At 43.6% G+C, this 23,920-nt stretch overlaps 1 protein-coding gene across 1 annotated transcript in view; it reads right to left on the bottom strand.

Moving 5' to 3' along the window:
* Positions 1-23,920, bottom strand: part of GXYLT2 (glucoside xylosyltransferase 2) — a gene marked incomplete at both ends in the record, with an annotated part of 110,877 nt that overhangs the window by 4,245 nt on the left and 82,712 nt on the right. Inside the window, 3 exons of the mRNA XM_084248073.1 lie at positions 6,652-6,824; positions 21,662-21,785; positions 23,325-23,576. Coding sequence (XP_084104199.1) covers positions 6,652-6,824; positions 21,662-21,785; positions 23,325-23,576 — 549 coding nt within the window. The remainder of the gene's footprint in view (positions 1-6,651; positions 6,825-21,661; positions 21,786-23,324; positions 23,577-23,920) is intronic.

Consider the following 23,920-nt stretch of genomic DNA (forward strand, 5'->3'; position numbering starts at 1 on the left):
CCTGGAGTTAGTGTTTGAAGATCTAAATGTGACAAGCACAGAACAAATTTTCTATGTAATTCCACTGCTTGGCTTTTGAATACCAGCATTTCACACAGCAATTCAAATAGGATTCCAAATCCTCTTTTTCTCTAAAGCCTTCACACGACCTGAACTCATCAGCTTCATCTTCACTTCTCTCTTCTCTCTCTCTTCAATAGCGATGGACTTTTTGCTGTCCTTCAGGCACACCAAACTCATTCCTGCCTCTGGGACTTGCCCTGGTTGTTTCTTCTGCTTAGTGGGATCTGTCCCTGGAAGTCCCCATGACTACTCTGCCCCATCAAGTCTAGGGCTCCCCAGGGTGTTCCCTGAGGATCCTTGCTGTGCATACTCTTCCAAGTGCATCACCCTGCACTGTTCATTTCTACTACTTTGGCTATCTGGTAGGATTTTTATTTATTTCTTTGTTTATGTGACTGTTGTCTAATTTCACTGGCCAAAATATGTACTTTCTGAGTATCAGGCTTTGTCAGTCACGTTAACTTCTGGCTTCCTAAACGTAGACTTTTTCCTTTATACAATAGGCTCTCTCTCTCTCTCTCTCTATATATATATATATACATTTAAAGATTTATTTATTTTATGCACACAAGAACTGGGGTACAGGCCAGAGGTGAGGGGGGTGAGAGAATTCACCAGAGAGAGTAGGGAGCAGAGCAGGCAGACTGAATGAAATATACTGCTGAGGGGAGAAGCGGGCAAGACAGGAGAGGTCTGTTGCGTCAACAGGGAGGCACAATAGGCTCTTTATAGATGATTTGGAAGATTTACTGAAAGAATGTCTGACAGATGACTTTCCTTGGGTCACGATGGAAGGACATTACACTTCCCCATCACACAAACACACGTACACAGGTTTGGGGTTATACGTGTGTTTGTGTGTGTGTGTGTGTGTGTGCACGCAAGTGAAAGAGATATGGAGGGAAAGGAGGAGGACAAGTGGGAAGAAGAAATCTAGGGGGAATATTTAAGTAAGTGAGGAAATATAGACAAGGGAAGGAAAGAGGTAGTGTGAAACTACTATCATCAATACAACTTCTAATTATTGAGCTGCAGGATTAGTCAGATAAGTCTTTCTCAATATGCCCAGAGCAGTCTTCTTGTTCTTGGTATGGGAATTGTCAGTCAAGGTTCCAAGAGTCTCGAGGTCTATTTGTTACAGGGCAAACCCTGATACAAAATGGGGTTGTCTGAATGTGGGTCCTCACCTGCATACTTAAAGGGGGACTTATTAATGCTAAACTGCAGACACACACAAAAGGTTGATAAAAGGTTTATTTACAAGGGAAGGGGAAATGGAAAATGAATAACTCAGGAAGAAAGAGAGGGAGATAAGTTCCTAAATGTGTCCTACCTGTTCCGCCAACCTGGAATCCCAATGACCCCCCGAGCTGGCGAAAAAACCCAGCACGCCGCTAGGCCAAGCCCCCCACACTCTCCCCCTACATGACCAGATAAATACTGACAGAATGCAGCTGCTTAACTCTGCCCTCAGGTCCTCACGACCTCCCTTTGGGGATCATGGGATTTGTAGTTCCCAGTGTCTTGATGGAGTGGGGGTGGCATCCACAAAGCCTGTATGGAGTTTGCTCAGGACATCTGTGGCAGCTCCTGCCTCCATGGTTGGCAATGCCACTGTTGCCACCATTGCTCGCCAGTAATTGGATGAAATAAAGAGTGGCTGTACTGTGGATGCTCATAAATAGAGTACGTAAGACCCTCTTCCCCTGTGCACTGGACTGGACAGTCAATGACGGGTAAGATTGGGGGCAGACTAAAGAAGGCACTGGCCAGCCTCATGTCTGTGACTCCTGATGACCTAAGACAGACGCAGTCCCTGAGGGGCTTCATCATAATAAACTTTGGCGTTCAGATCAAACAAGGCCTACAAGCCTATAAGTCCAATCTAGGCAATAAGCCTGCAGTAAAAAACCCCTTCTTTGCTTGAAAACAAGGCTGCTGAGAGCGTTGCCTACAAACAAGCCTGATGGAATTACCTACAAAGCAGTTTAACCATTAACCAGTTAATCATTGTTTCTGAATAAGTAGTAACTTAGCAACTTGTCCATAATTAATTTTCTTACCTGACTTTTTCTATATATGTAAAAATCAGTTTCAGGAAATGTAACCACATATGCTTAGCAACTTGTAAACTATTAGCTAGAAAATTGTATTCTATGCCTAGGTAACAAGAAACATTGTTATGCTGGGAAAATAGATTTTGTGTGACCTAATGCCTTTTGAAAATGTATAAATATGCGTAATGATTTGAGCAAATTACACTCAGATTTTCACTCTCCCTTGAGTGTCTGTGTGTCATTCTTTCTTGTCCCCCGCCCTAATTCCTTCGACCACCTTTTGCTCGTTCTCACTCAACCCTGAGACTGTCTCTATCTCCCGCCACCGCTGAGCTGGTCTGTGGCAGACATCCTTTCCCCCTAACATATTTACTATTACTTAAAGGATGCAGATAGTGGGGACTGAGAACAGTGCGGGTCTTAAAGGCTAGGAGAAATTTGTGTTCTTGCCCAAGCCCTTCACTCCTCCCTAATGTCGACATGTAAGCTTCTGCCTTTTTCCTAATCCAAGAAGTATACACTGCCCTCTTTCATGACCTAGAAGAACGCAGTTTGAAATCTCATCCAGTTCTAGGTTTATCAGCAGACATGTTCTAAGTACCAAAAAATATTATCTTTACTCTTTGGAGTAAGGACGAGGTCCTCCTCTCTTTGTCTGCCATGTGAAGGCTCCTTCTCTTGGGTCCTTGATTCTCTAGGTCCCAAAACACAGGATAAATATTCCTGGTCTATTCCATTATTCTTTAGAACTTACAACCATGTGGAATCTAATAGATCTGGTGCAGTAAATAATGCAAAGTAAATGTAAACAACAAGTTTTGCTTCTCTAGATGAGATTACCTAAATGAGGTTACATTTTAACAAGGCCAGACAGCTGCCAGACTGATTGATCTCCCAGGGCATCCATGAATACCTGTCTTTTGTCACAAACTTTGTGCTTACTGACCGATGTTATCAATGTAAGATGGTTATGTATAAAAGATACCCTTGGTCCCTAGACTAGTGCTCAGACCTTATGGGGCTACCCAGGTCTGAGACCTCATGCATGAGTAATAAAGCTTCTCCTGACCTCACCATTCTTGAAGTACCGCTTGTTCTTCCCCAGCCTGGGTAAAGGCTAGAATTTATTTCTGCAACATTTTTTGGTTCCCTGACTAGGAAAAAAATTCTTGTCTTTCTCAAGGGCAAATTGCCTTCCAGAGATAAGGAGTTTAACATACTTATATTCCCAGGTTTGAAAATTAACATATGCCTACTAAAAGGAATTCTTTGTTTTTGACAAGTGCAAGTCTCAAACGTAAACTCCTCCTTTTTTTGGAGAAATCCCCACCTATCCCAACGTTACTAAACCAAACCTGTAACAGAGGAATCTCCATGAAAGGGGCAGGTTCCAGGTTTCCTGCCCCATCTAATGAGGAGGGACAGAGCTGAGTGGCCAGGTGAAGCTACAGAAGACAAGAGCAACACTAGAGGAAACCCACGGAGAACAGAGATGTGTGAAGGAAAAAGAGTGAACTTGCTTCTCAGCTTTGGACTTGCACCAGGTACTTGGGGAACCTAGAAGAGACTCAGGTGAGAGAGACGTGGGGAAGCTGACAATGGCAGCCTTTTATCTTGATTTGTACTTTGATTTTGCTCCTTTCATCCCAGACTTGTCTGGCCCCTTCTGCCCCTTTCTCTGGTTCCCCTGCCAGAAGTTTCTTTAGATTTGGGGCAAGATTTCAGGTCTTAGTGGCCCTGCTTTAGGCCAACCCAGTTTGGCTGGGCATTTACCCATGAAAAGATGGGTAACTTTGGGTGTTATATTGGGAACCTATTATCCTTCCTTCTCTTCTCTCTATGCACATACTCCTATTAAAGGTCTTTCATCTAAGAACCCCTTTAGAGCATGCAAGTTTCGTGGTCCCAAGGTGCCCCTCAGTCTGCCCACTAACAAACCCTACCTGGGGGAGGGTCAAAGAAGCAACTGGCTGGGCCCTTTTTCTCTCTCTTTGATTATCCTCCCTTTGATTACCTAATAAACTTTTTGCCTAATTATAATTTTATTCCAGATTAATAAGCTAAATAGAAAACATTTCAGACTTGTGAGCCATCAGTTTGTACAACCATTCGTCTCTGATGTGTGGCTTGAAAACAACCCTAGACAGTACATAAATAATGGGTGTTGCTGTGTCCCAATAAGACTTAATTTATGAATGCTGTGATTTGTATTTCGTATATTTTCACGTGTGTTGGAGGGCAAAGGAAATCATCACCTACCCATCTGGTTTCCTTCAGGCTGGCAAAGAGGGAAAGGGAGAGGGAGCTCCAATTAATCTGCTCTGATAATCAAGTCTCAGACATATTGATAAGATGGAAAAAACAAAACAAAACAAAAAAACAAAACAAAACAAAACTGGATTAATAGTAATCCAGTCAAAAAATGGGCAGAAGAGCTAAAAAGAAACTTCTCTGAAGAGGAAATGCAAATGGCCAACAGGCATATGAAAAAATGTTCAACATCACTTGCAATCAGGGAAATGCAAATCAAAACTACCATGAGATACCATCTTACACCAGTGAGAATGGCACATATTAAAAAAAACTAGCAACAACAAATGTTGGGAGAAAAAGGAACTCTCCTGCACTGTTGGTGGGAGTGCAAACTGGTCCAACCACTATGGAGAGCTGTGTGGAGATTTCTGTACCTACTAAATATAGAGCTTCCATATGATCCAGCAATTCCACTCCTAGGTATTTACCCAAAGGACACAGAAACATCAATTCCAAAGAACACCTGCACCCCTATGTTTATAGCAGCACTATTTACAATAGCTAAGCTTTGGAAACAGCCCAAATGCCCAAAAATAGATGACTGGATCAAGAAGATGTGGTACATATACACCATGGAATATTACTCAGCAATCAAAAAAGATAAACACATGCAATTTGCAGCAACATGGATGGCGCTAGAAGGGATCATGCTCAGCGAAATAAGCCAAAAAGAAAAAGAAAAATACCGGATGGTCTCACTCATAGCAGGAATCTAGAAATCTTAAATAAGGGACCAGGAAAATGAATAACTATAAGAAAGTGAAAATCAAAATCAACAAAAAACTATGAAACAGAGACACTTTTTGGGGGGTGGGGGGTGGGAGGGGAGGGGGGTCAGAATGGGGGGGTTGCAATTGTATGGGGAATATAAAAATAAAATTTATTATTTAAAAAAAAACAAAAGAAGTTTAATAGTAGTGTTTATATCTCCTATGCACATGGAAGAGACCCAGCATGGCTTTAGACACATCTTACACAGCTTAGCTAGAACAAGGGAGGCTAGGGAAGAAAGGAAAAGCTCAGTTAGGGAGTTTATTGGGGAGAACAGGTATGCAGATGGAAGCTTTGCTATCTCCACTGACTCCTTGCCCTGCCCAGGCCCTGGGTTGATAAAGACGCAGGATCCTTTTGTACAGAGAATGTTCCTGCCTCTGTGTTCATTTACTTATCTTTTGCCAGGCACCTTTTGGTGGGTAAAAATGGAACTCTGCCTCTTGTTTGCATTGCTGCAGCATGCTAATAATGACTTGGTTGCTACTTCCAATTGGGTTCCTTGATTTTTTTTTAAAGATTATTTATTTTTTAAGATTTATTTATTTTTATACAAGAGCTGGGATACAGGCCAGAGGTGCGGGAGGGTGAGAGGATTCACCAGAGATAGAGCGGGGAGCAGAACAGTCAGACAACCGAAACACACTGCTGAGGGGAGTATCGGGCAAGACAGGGGAGCTCTGCCACATCATTTGGGAATTTCCCTGGCCGGCCGGGAATTGAACCTGCGTTGCAGAGGCTGCGGACAGCTTCACAGCACTGCATTCAACCCACTGTGCCACCGGGGAGGCCCTAAAGATTTTTAAAAATTTATTTATGCATACAAGAACTGGGGTATAGGTCAGAAGTGTGAGAGGTAAGAGGATCCACCAGAGACAGAGTGGGGAGCAGAACAGGTGGATTGACTGAAATACACTGCTGAGGGACAGTGGAACAGTCAGGAGAGGTCTGCTGTGCCATGTGGTCACCTCCCTGGCAGGGAGGGGCTCAAACTCGTGCTGCAGTGGCTGCGGATAGCTTCATAGGCTGCATCTTAACCCCTTGCACCACCAGGGAGGCCCTGGGTTCCTTATTCTGACTACCTAGACACTACTTGCTGAACAAGGTGGAGCTGGCAACTAGGCAACACACTGAGTTTGAATTGAATCATATTATTATTGTATTATCTTTACCCTAATCCATTACCTTCTGCTATGGCAAATGGGGTAGGGTTTCTCTTTCGTAATGATAAAAAGTGAGTGACTTACTTGGACATACTAAGTCAAGAGTGGATGAAGCATAGTCTGAGATGATAAGTGCATCTACTGAAATGGAGTGAAGCTGGGGAAACTGGTTTAACTCAAGGTTTCAGGGAAATTATTTGGTCTTCGAAGGGGTATGTGAGCAGAGTACCTCTACTGCTGCATGCTGATAACATGTATGCTAAAGGGTGGCAAGAACCACTTACATCTCTGATTGCTTCATAGAGTGCTTTGAACGTTGGCTGCTTATCATCATGGTAGACGCCTCGGTTCCCATGAAGGACAGACACACCTTCTCGTTCAGCTTCTTTGCAGTTACTTCCATACATGCAGTGATCAGGACGGTAGTTCCACTGGCAGGGGAACACATAGAGACACTCTGGTTGTGACAAAAGAAAAACATATGTCCAAAGTCAGCACTAGCTCTCCTGGTGAGTAAACTAGGGTTTCCATAAACTGTACCCTGCACGTGATTTAAATGCATAGGAATGTGCTTGTGAGTCATAGGCCAAATTTCATCAAACTTGTCAAAATTCTGAGATCAGCAATTGAAGGGGCATGTATTAGAGATCTTGTATTTTCCACCCAATATGGAGTGTGGGGTAGCATCAGGGACAAGAAGGCAAACAAAGGCAAACAAAGATTTGGATACTGGGTCCAAATCTCAGCTTTCCATTCAAAAATAGTGACACCAGGCCTCCCTGGTGGCGCAGCGGGTTGAGCACAGTGCTGTGAAGCTGTCTGCAGCCTCTGCAGCGCAGTTTGATTCCCAGCCAGCCAGGGAGAGACCCACATGGTGCAGCAGACCTCTCCTGTCTTGCCCGCTGCTCCCCTCAGCAGTGTTTTCAGTCCATCTGCCTATTCTGCTCCCTGCTCTGTCTCTGGTGAATTCTCTCACCCTCCTGTGCCTCTGGCCTGTACCCCAGCTCTGATATAAATAAATAAATCTTAAAAACAGAAACAGTGACACCTAAATGCAGCAACTATCTTCATGATTCTCAGTTTCCTTATCTATAGGGTAGAAATAACAAGACTTCCTTCTTATTTTGATGATGCAAATTTAAAAACAAAAAATGCTTGGAAAATTGCCAAGCACACAGCAGTGGTCTGTGATTATAATTTGATCTATGAGTCATGAGTACATTCCTGTGCTCTTCCATTGTGAAATGGATAGACTTGAAAACTAGGAAAGAAGACTGAGAAAAAGATATCTCATCTGATGAAAAAATAACCAACTAAAAAACAAAAGAAAAAGACAAACTCTAACAGCAAAGGCAAAACATCCAAAGGAAAAAAAAAGTAAAACTAGAGAAAGTCCACGTGCCAAGGTGTCTGTACACTGTGTTAGCATGTACACATGTGTACTTCCTCTCATGCATTTCCTTTTTTTAAAAAAAAGATTTATGCATACAAGAGCTGGGGTGTAAGCCAGAGGTGTGTGGAGGTGAGAGGATTCACCAGAGACAGAGTGGGGAACAGAACAGGTAGATCTACTGAAATACACTGCTGAGGGGAGCAGCGGGCGAGTCAGGAGAGGTCTGTTGCGCCATGCAGGTCACCTCCCTGGCCGGTGTCGAACTCATGCTGCAGTGGCTGCAGATTGTTTCATAGCACTGAGACTTAACTCCTTGCACTACCAGAGAGGTCCCTCTGGTGCATTTCTATCTCTAATTCAGTGTTCTTGGTCAGGAAAGATGCTACCCCTTATCCCCTGGGGCCTCGCACAACGCTTGCAGGCAGACACTGGTTGCCATACATGGGGAGGCTGCCACTGGAATCCAGTGGGTAGAGACCAGGCGTGCTCTCACCAGACCACAATGAACAGGACAGCCTCCACAACAGTAGAAGTGCCAAGATAGAGAAACTCCACTCCAACCCTCCTGATTCAGAACATTTCCTCTTGGTGTCTAGGATTATGAAGTTAGCAATAAGTTCATGACCCCAAAGTTGTCTGGCTCCCCAGCTTGATGCCTGTAAGGGTGGGGACTAGGGTATGGATTAGAGTGTCTGCGAATGTGTGTCGAGGATCACCAGAATGACCCAAGTATGAGAGCACATACGGACTACAGCAAATCAATCACCACTACCAGAAAAGCAACCTGAGGATGTGCTTGTCAGTTGCACTGATACCACTCCCTTCTCAAAGCATGAAACACTGTTTAGAGATCGCGTACAGAAAGCTTCAAGATGGAAGCAAAGAATAAAGACATCGCCACATATCCCCTCTGGCAAACTGAATATTTCTATCACTCTGTCTTTCATAGAACACAGTGACATCCAGACACACTCTATCAAATTCCAATTGTTTGGAACACACTAGGAGATTTTCCTTCTCGCCAGAGGATTTTTCTTATTTCATTTACCTCCATACTTGCATACACATGATCCTCCATCAGCTGTGTGACCGTTCTGCCTTTAATGAAGAGGGGAGGCATGAGAATTCTATGAGTGAAAATACGTAAAAGTGCTTTTGTCCTAGATTTTACCCCAGCCTAAGTGCTGCTTTTTGCAACCTGTGGGTCACCTCTCTCATTTATGATACCTGTCTTGGCATTTACATTCCCAGTTCCTGCTTAAGGACATGCTAATGTTCCTTGCTGAATGACTCACACTAGAACCCATCACTGTTTTTGTAAATATACTAATTGATTGAGTCAACATGTTTTTTGGAATCAACAATTTTTTATTGAGTGCCTGCTATGTGCACTATGGGCCAAATACAGGTCCTGCCTTCACAGAGTTTCAGGTTGGTGATGAAGGTTGTACCCACCAACCACAAAGGCACCTCTTTGCAGCCTCCTGAGAGGACTGAACCTACTGATGCTGAATGCTGAAATAGAAAGATTTTGGAATCAGACGTACAGAGGTTCAGAGTTGGTTTCTACCATGTCTTGGCTCTATGATCTTGGTGCATTACTGAAATCCTTACTAATTCCTTACTAAAATCCATTACTAAATTCCACTTAAAAGCGCTGAAGAGAATTTAAATTATCCAGATTCAAACACCAGCTCTGCCATGTGTTAGCAGAGTCCTAGCAGCGGAATGGGAAGCTCTAAAGTCAACCTGTTGGGATGGAACACAGAACTCTGTCACTAGTTGAGGGAATTCAAGCAAATGACATAATTTTCTGGGCCTCAGTTTTATAATCTGTAAAATGGGGGAATATTGCTTGTCTAGTAGGAATCTAGAGATTGTAAAATATGTAAGTGCTTGGAGAATGCCTGGCATATAGAATGAACACATAAATGTAAGATTTAATAATTACTCTTATTGTATTGTTATAACAAGAACTATTGCATTAGGCTGCTGGAAAGATAAAACAAGATAGATTGGATGAGCTTAGCCTGGTTCCTGACAAGAGTGACATTTTATTCCATTTGCTTCTAGACACACAGGTGGCCCTTCATTTTTTGTTTTGCTCAAGTCAATAACTTTTATTCTTTATTCTATTCCTGCCAAGCACAACTGACTTGCACCTACAATCGTTTTTTAAGATTAGTAGTAAACTGAAGGAACAGCTGTGCTATGTGTGGGGACTCACTACAGCTGAATATGTGGACAAAGGGTGAGCCGATGGCCCCAGAGTGGCAGTGCGGTGACCGTCAGCCAGCCTTCTCCATGCAGATCCTGGGGCAGCTGGCATGCTGCTGGTGAACTGTCTTGTCATTCCTGTGATAGGGATCTTCAAAACACGGTTCTGTGGATGACAGCTCTCAAGGAGTTCAATTTTAGCTTTGCAGTTTTTAACTTGTTACTTTTTCTATTCAAAACTCTAGATTGCTTTCATTCATACATAGTGTATAGTCAGTCATGACAATGTCTTCTTTGGTAACCTGCTGGCATTGTGATTCCTGGCACATCATGCCTCCTCATGCACTTCTGCCCTCAGCAACCAGGAGGGTTGCTATTTCAGATGTGGACGGCTCCACACTGCCTATTCTCCAATTATCTAAAATGTTTTAATTGGTCACAAGTTTTCTAAAAACTGCTTCTGCAATGGTTGATCAACAGATGTTACCCAGACACAATACAGTACCAAGCTGGGCATCTGCTCAGCCATCCTAGTGTGCACACCCTGCCCCTTCATTCTTGACCTTTTATAGGTCACAGATTGCTCTGAGCATCTAATGAAAGCTCTAGACCCTGTGTTTGGACAATTATAATTGGATATAGATGAAGAATATTTACTTACCCATTTAGGGGTTCACAGATCTTCTAAAGACTACCTAAGATTCCCAGCTGTTAAATGCCACATATGAAACTGGATTCCAGCCAGGATTCAGTTTATAGCTTTACTCTCCTCTTTAGAATTTTTCAGATGAAGGAAAATACATTGAATATGTTGTTGAAGCAAGCATTCATTCACCACATGACAGGTGTTGATGTCACTGGGTAAGTTACCGAGACTGCCCTTGGGGAATTTATTCTTGTATGGAAGATAGTGTATACAGTATCATCAAAATGAACATTTTATCAATGTTCAACATCCCTTATAATCAGGGAAATGCAAATCAAAACCACATTAAGATACCATCTTATACCAGTGAGAATGGCACATATCAAAAAAACAAGCAACAACAAATGTTGGCGAGGATGTGGTGAAAAAGCAACTCTCCTATCCTTTCTTGCTGGTGGGAGTGCAAACTAGTCCAAACACTATGGAAAGCTGTCTGGAGGTTCCTCAGTCTACTAAAAATGGAGCCACCATATTACCTGACAATTCCACTCCTAGGGATCTACCCAAAGGACACAAAAACATTGATTCAAAAGAACACCTGTGCACCTATGTTTATTGCAGCACTATTTACAATAGATGAAACCTGGAAACAACCCAAATGCCCAAAAATAGATGACTGGATCAAGAAGATGTGGTATATATACACAGTGGAATACTATTCAGCAATCAAAAAAGATAAACTCATGCCAATCACAGCAACATGGATGGAGGTAGAAGGAATTATGCTCAGTGAAATAAGCCAGAAGGAAAAAGAAAAATATCTGATGGTTTCACTTATAGCAGGAATACAGGGGAGCCATATAAGACATCAGTGTAAAAAAAATAACAGTATAAAACACAACAAAGCAAAACCAGACAATTATAAATCAGCGACATACTGCAGGGGAGGATGCAGGAGAGGGATCAGAGGGAGGGAGGGAGGAGCACAGGGGACTGAGTGCACAGGTGCACTGGTGAAGGAAACTCTATGGGGACTACACCTGAGAGGGTGGGGGGAAGCAAATATTGTTTAAAAATGAACAAAGATGTAAAAAAATAAAAAAAATTGAAAAAAAGAACATCAGTGTTCATAGAAAGGAGGACATTTCAGTAAAGCTTCAGTGAAACTTAGACTTGTAGTAAGGATGGGATTTTGATAGTCAGCAAGAGGTCAGGGAAAAGCATTTCAAGAGGAGAAAATGGCCTGATTGTGGCGCAAGGCTTGGAAATCTGTGCTTTAAAAAGCATCAGCCATATAATTTTGTTGGGCCAAGTACAAGCTCTTGAAGGATAATGGTGGAAAAGTTGTCATATAAGCAAACAGACTTTGTTAATCTAAAATATTTAAGAAATATAAATCTATTAGATTGTGAGCAACCACCTTTGATTCTAGCTTGTAAAACAAAAAATATGTATTTTTTTCATTTGAAAGAGATGGGATCTTATAAAATTAGAGGAAAAGCTGAATTGGAGCAGGAAGTGGGCAGCACCTGGGATCTGCAGGGTGGGGACTTATTCATGCTGGCTTTTTAGCATTGTTGCCAGGATGAGCCAGACTCAGCCACTTTCTGTTCTGGGGTTCCCAGATTCAGGTTCCTACATGGTCAGACTGGTTTAACAGGAGTTGGGGTGTACAGGGCTCTAAGACTGCACACAATAGGGGAAGTCATTTCTTAAGGAAACTGGGGTGCTGTTACCAATGGGAAAGGAAATCGGGGTGGGTTATTAAAAACAGCTGATGTCTTTTATTCACAAATAAATTTTGCATGCGTTACACTTTGAAAATCCATTTCACTAATAGAGAGGGGCTAACCTAGCATCACAGGTTGAGTTGAAGATGGAAAACCTAAGAAGGTCAGCTGATGAACACGTAGAGTGGATAATAGTGGTTATTTGGCACATGAGCAGTAACTATCTGAAATAGATCTATTTATTTTACTTTTTAAAGATTTATTTATTTATGCATACAAGAACTGGGGTATAAGCCAGAAGTGAAGGGGGTGAGAGGATTCACTGGAGAGAATGGGGAGGAAGAACAGGCAGATCCACTGAAATACACTGCTGAGCAGCGGGCAAGAGAGGAAAGGTCTGCTGCGCCATGTGGGTAGCTCCCTGGCTGGCCCGAGATTGAACTCATGCTGCAGTGGCTGTCAACAGCTTGATAGCCCTGTGTCTTTCACCCCTGCACCACCGGGAGGCCCTGAAATGGATCTATTTTAAACACCTTGATCGAGGCTATTAAAATATGATGTTTAAAAATGGTGAAGTGCTCAGATTATTTTTCTGCTGCTGAGGAAATAATATAGTGAATGATTTTTAATTTTAAAACCCACAAAGCTTCAAACCACTGCATTTTATTTTAAAATGTTTTCAAGACAATGTGTCTTCAAATCCTAAGTTTTTGTTGGTTTTATCTCCATTTTACAAAGATGAAGAATCTCATTAACTGATTATGTGTGGGTCTAAAATCGCTCACTGATTCCTTTAGGAGTCTCCATTTATTTCCAGAAACTCCTCACTACTTGCAATTGATTTGATTTGCTCCTTATATTTATGATTATTTCATACTCCTGGGGTCTCTAAGATTGTGGAATAATGGCTCATGCCTGATCATTTTAACTTCATGATAATCAGGGTTGGTTCTAATTTGCAACATGGTAACAAGAGAATACACATCTGGTTGCACCATCAACAGATTTTTGTTTTGTTTTTTTAATGTCTCATTTGGGAAGTGAGTTTTCTCACCATCTTCTTCCAGAATATACCGTGTTCTACAAAAGGGCAATCAATTCTTCCAAGAAGACTTCCTGGATCATATACAGTTTAAAGAAGCTCTTCTTTTCCTTTAGCCATGTAGAGTAAGTAAATGATATCAGGCTTTTCTGCCCTCCCGCCATTAGGATAGATGATGGATCCTTGCGGTCCTGAATGCATGCCTGATGGCGGGCACCTGGAATAGGGTGTGGGCATAAGTAGATGGGATTCACCTGGGCTAAGACTGGGCTTATAAGGGGATGCCAGTAGAGAAGCAGAACCATGAGAAGTAGAACCATGAGAGCAGAAGAGAAGCAGAGACCATCACAGAAGGCCGGAGAGCCCAGAAAGAGTGAAGACTTGCTGGGGCTGGGAGGCCTGCCAACCTCCAGGCCCCCCGGCACCCCTTGCCAGTTGTGTACCTGGTAAATCTCAATAAAAGCCTGCAAAAGCCACTGAGGGCTCCAGGACTCCTCCTTACCCCATCTGCTCAGATCATAGAGAACCTGCCCTGTGCTCATTCCTGCCTTTACAAGCCACAATAATCTTTTTTACTCTCTCCCTTGTTCCCTGCTGTAGGGTAAAGAAAATATCAGGCTTTTCTGCCCTCCCGCCATCAGGATAGATGACGGATCCTTGTCCTGAATGCATGCCTGATGGCGGGCACCTGGAGTAGGGTGTGGGCATAGGTAGATGGGATTCAGCTGAGCTAAGACTGTGCTTTTTTAAGGGCAGCATCACAGGGACGCCAGGAGAAGCAGCAGCAGCAGAAGCCAAAGCAGAAGCCGAAAGAGAAGCCGAGAAGCAGCAGAGCGAATGCCAGAGAGCCCAGAGAGAGTGAAGACTTGCTGGGGGCTGGGAGGTCTGCCAGCCTTCCGGCCCCCCAGCACCCCTGCCTGCCATATGCCTGGTGAACCCCAAATAAAAGACCTGCAAAAAACCACTGAGGACCCTGACTCCTCCTTTACCCGGTCTGCATGGGATCAGAAAACCTGCACTGTGCCCGTTCCTGCCCTTACAATTGGCGTAAGTCGGCAAGATCCATGCAGACGGGTATTGGAGCCCTCTGAAGACCTGGAAGGAGAACAGAATGTTTGCCTGTGATGACGCTGGAGGCGCCATGGCGGCACAGAAGATGGACAACATCCACGAGCTAAAGGACGAGACCTGGTGTGAAGGAGACTCCCGAGAGAACCAGCCAATGACACCCAAAAGGACTGGCCAACGACTCCTGAGGCAGCAGAATCATCGGGGAAAAGTGGACCATGATTCAGAGCTCGCCGGTGCTGATGCAGGGAGAGGCCTAATGGACTTGGACTGATGAACTGATGAACTTGGACTGACAATCCCGCCAGAAGACGGAGGACCTTGGCAGGTTATGTTTTTTTTTTTGAGAATCTGGGGGTGGCCAGTGGGCCTAGATGGCCAAAAGCAGCCTGTGCATGCCCAGCAGCCAGGTGGAGGAGAAAAGCCAACTAAGGCAGCAAAAGCTGGTACTGATGTTAAGTTGAGAAGCCCTAAGCAGCTGTTAAGCAGCCTGGGTATGCTGAAGCCCTGTGAGTCTCGTAAAATCACCTGTGCGTGATGCCCTGCTCATTCTTGAGTGAGGGTGAGGAGCTGAGGAACCTGTCCTTGGGGGACGGGTGGGGAACGTGGCTTGGGGTGGAGCCCAAGCCAAATGCAGTTTGGATCCCTGACCCATGTGCTTGTGCAGTGGGTTGGCTTGAGTGCAGGGGTCTGTGAGTCGCACTGGTGGCCGTGAAGGCCGAGTGTTGGAGCGACTGCAGACAGAAACCCTGAGGGTTGGCGATTACCCCCAACAGAATAAAATTGCCAATCCCAGAGCTAGTGCTGTATGTGGCTTGTAGCCCTGACTACAGCCAGAGAAGGCCAGGAAGCCTGATGGCTCCTGGTGTGATATAGTAGATGCCGTGAGTGATTTCCCCTCCCTCATATGAGCAGTGCCTTCGGCAGCAGATTTGGTGGCTCATCTGCTGGTACCAATAATTGTCTTTTGCACTAGGTTGGTGCCCTGCCTGGACTTATTTGTGTTCTGTTGTATTTTGTTATATTGTATTGTGTTTTATTTGATGTATTTGCTTTTGTGGGCCATGGCTGCATTTTTTGTTTGCTTAGAAAATTGTGTATATATATATATGTATAGACTGTATGGCAGAAAACCCTGAGGGGGTGGACTGTAGGGTAAAGAAAATATCAGGCTTTTCTGCCCTCCCGCCATCAGGATAGATGACGGATCCTTGTCCTGAATGCATGCCTGATGGCGGGCACCTGGAGTAGGGTGTGGGCATAAGTAGATGGGATTCAGCTGAGCTAAGACTGTGCTTTTTTAAGGGTAGCATCACAGGGACGCCAGGAGAAGCAGCAGCAGCAGAAGCCAAAGCAGAAGCCGAAAGAGAAGCCGAGAAGCAGCAGAGCGAATGCCAGAGAGCCCAGAGAGAGTGAAGACTTGCTGGGGGCTGGGAGGTCTGCCAGCCTTCCGGCCCCCCAGCACCCCTGCCTGCCATATGCCTGGTGAACCCCAAATAAAAGACCTGCAAAAAACCACTGAGGACCCTGACTCCTCCTTTACCCGGTCTGCATGGGATCAGAAAACCTGCACTGTGCCCATTCCTGCCCCTACACCTGCATAGCATTTATTATAACTTATGATTATGACCAACTTGTTGCTATTCTTTGGAAGTCTACCTCCTTCAATGAAAGGTAGATTTTGTGAAAACAGGAACTTGGTTTACTTTGTTGCCATATATGCTGCCCTGTGGCCAGCACACTGTAGGTGCTCAAATAATATCTGCTGAATGAATGAGCCAAAGTAAGCCTCCCTCTGCCATATTTGCCTTTCTCCTTTGAACTCTTTTTCTCCTCACTTCCCTTCTCTCTCTCTCTCTCTCTCTCTCTCTCTCTCTCATTTACTTCTCCTTTTACTCCACTGTCTTAATTTCATTCATCCCACCAACCAGCATGTCTAAAGACCAACTCCATTTAAGGCACAAAGCCTTACACTATTGTAGGGTAAGCGATTATCAGGCTTTTCTGCCCTCCTGCCATTAGAATTAATGATGGATCCCTGTGGCCCTAAATGCATGCCTGATGGTGGACACCTGGAGTAGGGTGTGGGCATGCACAGGTGGGTACACCTGGGCTGAGATGTGGGCTTATAAGGGCAGCCTCACGGGCCAGAGGACCGGAACCAGCAGGAAGAGAACCAAGAGGGAAAGAGTAGCAGAACAAAAGGGCAGAGCGAGAATGGCAGAGAGCCCAGAAAGAGTGAAGATTCGCCAGGGGCTGCCTGCTGTGTACCTGATTGCCATACCACATGTAAAATCCCAATAAAACCCTGAAAAAGCCACCAAGGGCTACCAGGACTTCTATTCTGCTCTGTGCCTTCCTGCCACTACAACTATGAAAGAATGGTGGTAGATATAACCCCTTCTCATAATGACCCTACACTCTCATTCTCCTCTTTCGTGCTTTATGTCAGAGTTCATGGACTTCCTAAACTTCCCAAACAATGATTTGCTACTCATTTCCTAGATCAGCACTAATACCAAATGACTGAGCTTGTCAACCCCACATCTCACTATTAATTGCCAGCTGCTGGGTGCTGTCTCGGGGTGAATCTATAACGTGGTTGCATTCTCACAAGCAGAGCTGTAGAAGTCCTGGGCAGGATGAGAACTAGACTCTGACGGGGACACTGAAGAGGCTTATCCCACTTGACTTCTGTCTTGCTTCCTGTAGCTCCAGCAAACTCCAAAGAGAACTGACTCACAGCTGGGTTGGGGATCAATTCAAAGGCTAGGCCAGGCCAATCATGCGTTCTCTCTCGTTTGCATCAGGAAATAAAAAAATTCATTATCATTGGCTGTGGATTTGGACAACTGTGTTGACTTGGGATAGGGAAAATGGAGTTAAGTCAGGCTTTTTCTGTCCCTACACCCTTAGCCTCTGTGGTCTTGCACTCCTCCTAGGTTTTGGATACCTGGAGCCAAGAGGCATGGGCAACGGGGCTCTTACACCTATGATTAGGGACACCTGGACCCTGAGAGCATGGGGTGTGCACATACGTAAGTACAGACACCTGGGCCCAGAAGTGGGGGGAGATAAAAACAATGGCATCACTCTGAAGCTAGGGGGCTTAGTTGCTGTTTCCCTGCTGGTTGGCCTGTCCTCTGATTCAGCATTAAAGGCCTGGAAAATGATACGGAGGGCTCCAAAATTCTCTTTTCATCTGCAAGAATTAACAATGAACCTACCTGGCCTGGGGTGGTTGCCCAACACTTGGGTTTGGGCTACGTGCAGACAAAAAATACGGTCCAAGATAAGGAATCATATGTGCACTAAGGGAAGCAAAGCTGACAGAAATAGGGGGCTTCTGAGTGATGGAAAGACCAGTTTGGTCCTCAGCAGCTTCCCAGAGTTGATTCATATGAGGTTTGGTATGATCTGGTCCATGTGTTCACAGGACAGCTCCTGGGTTCCTTATTTAGTTGGCCCAAGTGGAGTTTCGTTCCCTGCAACCTAAGGACATCAATCAAATCTCATATTTCGATGCAGGATTATCTTTTGGCCACTGTCAAACTTACCCTTTTCTGTGGAATTCTGCACTTAACTTAAACTTACCTGTAAGAGATGTGAGCTCGACCTCCCAACTATTGAAGAAACTGGCCGGCTCGTCTACATGCCCCCTGTGGGCTTCAGCTGTCTCCACTTGAATCAGTCCATTACCCAGCATGGCAATTACACACCCACAGACATTTACTGTCTAATTATAGCAAGAATTTTAAAACATTTTTTAAGCTAATGACTTTTAAGCACATTTTAAAAAGCAGTGTTATTGGCTACAGGAAGCGATAATAACAATATTGCAGACATGCGCCCCGCTTTTATGTGCATTGCTTTGCCCGTGGCAACTCGAAGAACTAAAACAATAAGTGTGTTTGTTTCTTGTGTTGGAGGGAATCTCCTTCCTTCTCTCCTTTCCAGGGGTAAAGTAAACAAATCTTTTTTTCAAATATTGTTCCAGTTTGTTTAGGGGCTCACCATCAATACAAAAAAGAAAAAGCTTACAATGTTCTGGCTAACACTAGATTTTGGTTCAAAGATCTCATGTTTAATAAAGTACCTGGCTAAAGTAGGAAGCAGAAAGATCAAACACAGGCTATACAAAGGACAGTCAAGGAGTTCACCTGACACTGTTCTAAAGCTAGACAACTTGGTTACTTACTTCCTACTGCTTGGAACCAGATGTAGAGCAACTTCATAATTATTTTATCGTATTCCTGTAGCCAGTGGATCGAAGATGGGGCATGCAAAGTCCATTAAACTCAATTGTTTTTCAGCTTCTGTTAAAGACCAGGGGCTTGTTTCTAATTGAAAAGCTGCTTGTATCATTGACTCACTGATCACATCCTCACATAATCTGCAACAGGCTAAGATTTCTGGGGAGGCAACTGCGTGAATCTTTTGAATTCCTCCTTTTGGGAATATGGACAGGTAGGCTCGCGACAGTTTTAACCACACAACAGCGAGGAGAAAGCAGTATTCAAAGGAGAGAAATAATGCAGTAGAGAAATAAATTTTAGGGTATCTGCTCAACACTCTAGGACCCCCTCTCTCTGAGAACTTGCCCTCCTCACAAATGCACAGCGCTGGAGTTGGGGGGGTCTCGGTGTGTACCCTTGCTCTGGGACACGTACGTAGTTAACTCTTTGTAGGGTAGGTAAAAGGTATCAGGCTTTTCTGCCCTTCTGCCATCAGGATAGATGAGGGAACCCCGTGATCCTGAATGCATGCCTGATGGCGGGCACCTGGAGTGGGTACACCTGGGCTGAGAGACTGGCCTTTTAAGGGCAGCATCACGGGGATGCCAGTAACAGCAGAAGCCAGGAGAGAAGCAGAGCCATGAGAAGAGCAGAGAGAACGTGAGAGAAGGCCGGAGAACCCAGAGTGAAGATTTGCTGGGGGCTGGGAGGACTGCCAGCGTCCCAGGCCCACAGCGCCCCTGCCTGCCTTCTACCTGGTAATCTAAATAAAAAGACCTGCAAAAAGCCACTAAGGACTCTGACTCCTCTTTTACCCGGTCTGCTGGATCACAGAAAACCTGCACAGTGTCCATTCCTGCCTCCTACACTCTTTCCATTGCTACCTTGGTGTAAGGTAAATGAAGTTAAAAAATCAGGCTTTTTTCCACCCTCCCACTGCTAGCATGGATGCCCAGGGCCTAGCGGCACGGGCATGAATACATATGCCTAGAATTGTGGGCGCCTGGGTCCAGGGAGTACGGGGCGCACATGTGTAAGTGCAGGCACCTGTGTGCCAGGAGGCCAGGGACAAAGGGGCGGTGTCACTCAGAGAAGGTGGCTATAGGACTACAACTGTGGCTATGAGTGGACCACTCAGGCAAACCCATGACACCGCGTCAGCCTGGGAACACCAGAGAAAACACCACAGAGCCCAGAGAGCCTACAAAGATTTGCAGAGGGCTGAGAGACTGGAGGGCTGAGGGCTGGCGCTTCCTGGGCCCCCAGCCTGGCCTGTGCCTGCCTCCTTGCATGCTGGCCTCTCTGCCTGGTGTGCCTGTGTACCTGGTTCCTAAGACAGCACTAAAGGCCTGTAAAAATCTATTGAAGGCTCCAAAATTACCTTTTTGTCATCGAGAACTGACAATGAACCTACCTGGCCTGAGATGGTTGCAAAACACTTGGTCTATAAAATGGGGATTACATTCTAAAGTTGTTGTGAGGACTAAATAAGATAATATTTAAAAGCACCTGATACTTAGTAAGTAAGAAATGTCAGCGATTATTCCATGGCTCCATGCTCCTGGGCTAGCTGACTTATGGTAGAACTAGCCAATTTCTCCCCTGGGAATTTGGAACTGGGATGAAGTTAGTGTTTCTGTGTGGTCAGACTTGGAATGGTTAGTCTTTCTTTGTGGCTAAACCTGGGTCATTTGTTTTAAGGCCAGAGGAGCAGAGAATGAGGTTCTCCAAAGAAAGGAAGGAATAGCCTTGGTTAGGTGAAGTCCAACAAGGCTTCCTCTTGATTTTCCCTTTCCTGCTTCAGATTCTGAACTAAATGTGCTGGGATTCCTGCTCTGAGTTCTAGACACAAATTTGCATATAAAATATTTTGTGCTTAGACTAACTCTGGGCTCTTTCATTTACAATCAAAGGTTCTAACTAGTATATCTATATCTAGAAAAAAAGATGAAATTTGCTTAAGAAGATAAAGGGAGGTACAGATTTTAAATTTCCTGGTTCTTCTCAGAGTGAAATGGAGTAAAACATGTCCCAAGTAAAAAGGCCAACCTTCTCTTTCTGTAATGAATGAGTTACTGGGACTCTAACAGAGAAACTCTATCAGTCTCTTGCTTTTCCAGGATGTTATCCTTTGATTCAGGTTAGTTTTCACTTCAGAATTTTGTTCAAAATATATATAGAGGGAGCTTCCTGGTGCAATTACAGGCAGAAGTCTATAAATAGGAGTCTCTAGTTGTGGATTTTTAAAGACAAAGGAAAGGCCTGAGTAGGCTGGGGTGAGAATTGCATCCCCCTCACCCCCCTCCACAAAGATCTTTGTCAAGGAAAAAACATGGTTTTGATTTTAACAACATTCTAAAGTTTTAGCAAAGAAGATAAAAAAGAAAACTTTATTTGCTTTAGGTTGTCAATACTAAAACACAGACCAGAAATTTTTATCTTCTTCCCTCCTCTAGCTCCACCACATCATTGAATTAACAATGTAAGTAGAATTTCCTTTGCCCCAGATGAAAAGAAAAAGGGAGTTGGGAATCTTAGTCCATATCCTAGGCTCTTTTAACCTTGAACAAGTCACTTAACAGTAAAGGATCCCAAAAATCAATTCCCTTTAAGCTAGCATTAGTTCCGGCTCTTGAGGGTCTCCATGCCTAGATTACAATGTTTTCATTCAGTTGTGTGCCTCCTATTAATTTTGACTGGGCTTCTTAGAAAAATGGTATGTCAAAATCTAAAAGATACTGTGGAAAAATGGAGTCCAGTGTTGGAGGTTCAACATTTGGCCTTTTGTGTCAGCGGTCGTGAGGACCCCCCACCATAGGACTCTAGAGGGTGGAAGAAAGGAATACTTCACAGGGAAACACAGGCCCAATTCAAGCTCACGCAATAGCAGACTGGGCTGGAATGTGCTCTGGGAGGAGGTGGGCGTACTCCTACACAAACAGCATTCTTGAAAGAAAACCTACCTGGATTGAAATAAAAAATGATATTTAATAAATCCTGGTCTCCCCATGTGATGGCATTCTTGTACTTCTGGTACAGAGGGTACAACATGTCCTTCCAAGCCAAGCCTGTTGAAATCATGCTGTTCTGGAAAAGAGAAAACTGTGATAATGGCTGCAGCAAAGCAAAAACATCTTGTCTACCGAGAAACAATTAGAGCAATTGATCTCCACCCCTCTTTTTTCTCTCTTCCTTCACTCTCCTGCCAAGAATTAAGCAAAAGAGGGGATTCTAGCTGGTCTCAAGGCACAGAACCAAATTAAACCAGGGCTGTACACTATAGAATTTTCAGAAATACACAGGGATACTGGATGGACCTGGAAGTGAGAGCTGAGCCTCTGGTTTGCACTCTGAAAACCACGCCTGAAGTTGAACCTCTCTTATGCTTAATTCTTATCTCTGAAGTGAAGGAACAAAATACAGTGAGAAGAACTGAGGCTTAAAGGCTTAAAGAAAAATACTTTTTCCTTGCTTAAAATAGTATTTACATTTAAAATAAAAGCAAGTAGAGACAACTAGTCACAGAGGAGCACTTTTAACATAATTGTGCTCACATCTTCACCTAAGAGCAAATAGAAGCATCCAAGACTATGGCTGCTTTGGTGGTGGGAAAACTATGGTGACCATTCCTGAGGGGAAAAATAGTATACTGTGAAAAAATAAAGAAGGATGTTTCAAAAATTAACAACAACAACAACAAAAGCCTTTAAATGGTACACATTGACTCTGTTCTAAAGTATGTAATGTTCCACACAAGGGACTATGGCGATGGTGCACGGGTGAATCGGCGGTGGGAATTCTATGGGGACTACACCTGAGAGGAGAAAGCAAACGTTGTACAAAAATGAACCATGATGTAAAATATATATAAATAAATAAATTACATTAAAAAAATAAAAGCAGCACATTCACAGACTAAATATTCGAAGACACACAGAGACACAAAACTTAAAAAGTAAAACCATTCTTCCTCTATCCTACAATTCCTATTCCCACTTTCCCAGGAGTATGAGCAATGAACAATTACTGGTCTCTTAGGAATGCCAGAAATTTCTAAAGCATAAAAGGGATCATGTTCTATAATATCATGCTTTGCTGCACTAGAATTTTTTCACTTTCTATGCTTTTAGAGATCTTATTTTATCTTACTTAAAGACTGACCTAGTTCTTTTTAATATGAGGATAATTTTCTTTTTACTAGTTCTCTGCTATGTTCATTGAGGTTCTTCCTAGTTATTTGCTAGACTAAAAGATAAAGCCATGAACCATCTTGTACAATATACCTGTGGACTTATATATGTATCTACCTAGCTTATTGCAAGAAATTTTCCATGGCTTTCAAAGCCTTGGACATAGAGCGCAAACATGGAATTCAGAAATGCAACATAATTTTTCTGAATAGTAACTCCATCAAAGGATTAAATTCTACAGTCATCTGCACTTTCCCTGGATAAACAACTATTTCATAAATGTATTTCCAAATACTTATCTCCTCCCTGGCTCCTTCCATCCTCACCTTATAAGTCATCTATTTCCGAAGTCAACACACTGACACTCTAGGAGTGTCACTATTAAAAAAGCAAAATCCTAATTTTTTAAACAGGTAAATATAAGATACATCCTTACCTTGAACTGGGCACTTCTTATGCGAGTTAAATTCATTAGCATGACTCCTGAATTAACTCCTGCAGAGCCATAGAATGGGTGCCGAGCAAAGCGACTGTACCAGCCAATCTTGGGGATCTCATGCTCGGGTGCCATGGCCGCAAGTTGGGTAGAATTAAACTGCCTCAGAAACTTCCAGATGTCATCAACAGGTCTTAGAAAGAGAACATCAGTGTCTACATAGAGAAGTGAGTCCACATCCTTTAAAATCACCTTTGTGCATATTGGCAGGAAGAGGGAGAAAACAAAAAAAAGCAAGTCAGAAAACAAGGAAGTGGCTGACATGTCAAGGTGCTACCAGTTTCACTGATTAATGCTGAATCACAGAAAGATTATCACTCTTAGATCCCATTTTCCCCTCCTTAAAGGAAAAAGTATCAATCAAGGAGTAGAAACTCAAAAGGAGATAAATCTTCATCTAGATTGGTCCAGTTCCAGGCCCCTGGGATATGTTTGGAAACAGTTAATTTCTTAAAGGACTGAAAAACATCAGCAAATTACAAGGCTCTCTCTTCTAGCATCCAATGAGGCCATCAGTCCTTTGAGTTTATTCTTGG

The sequence above is a fragment of the Talpa europaea genome (genome assembly GCF_964194135.1).
Source record: "Talpa europaea genome assembly, chromosome: 11".
Classification (NCBI taxonomy): Eukaryota; Metazoa; Chordata; class Mammalia; order Eulipotyphla; family Talpidae; genus Talpa; species Talpa europaea.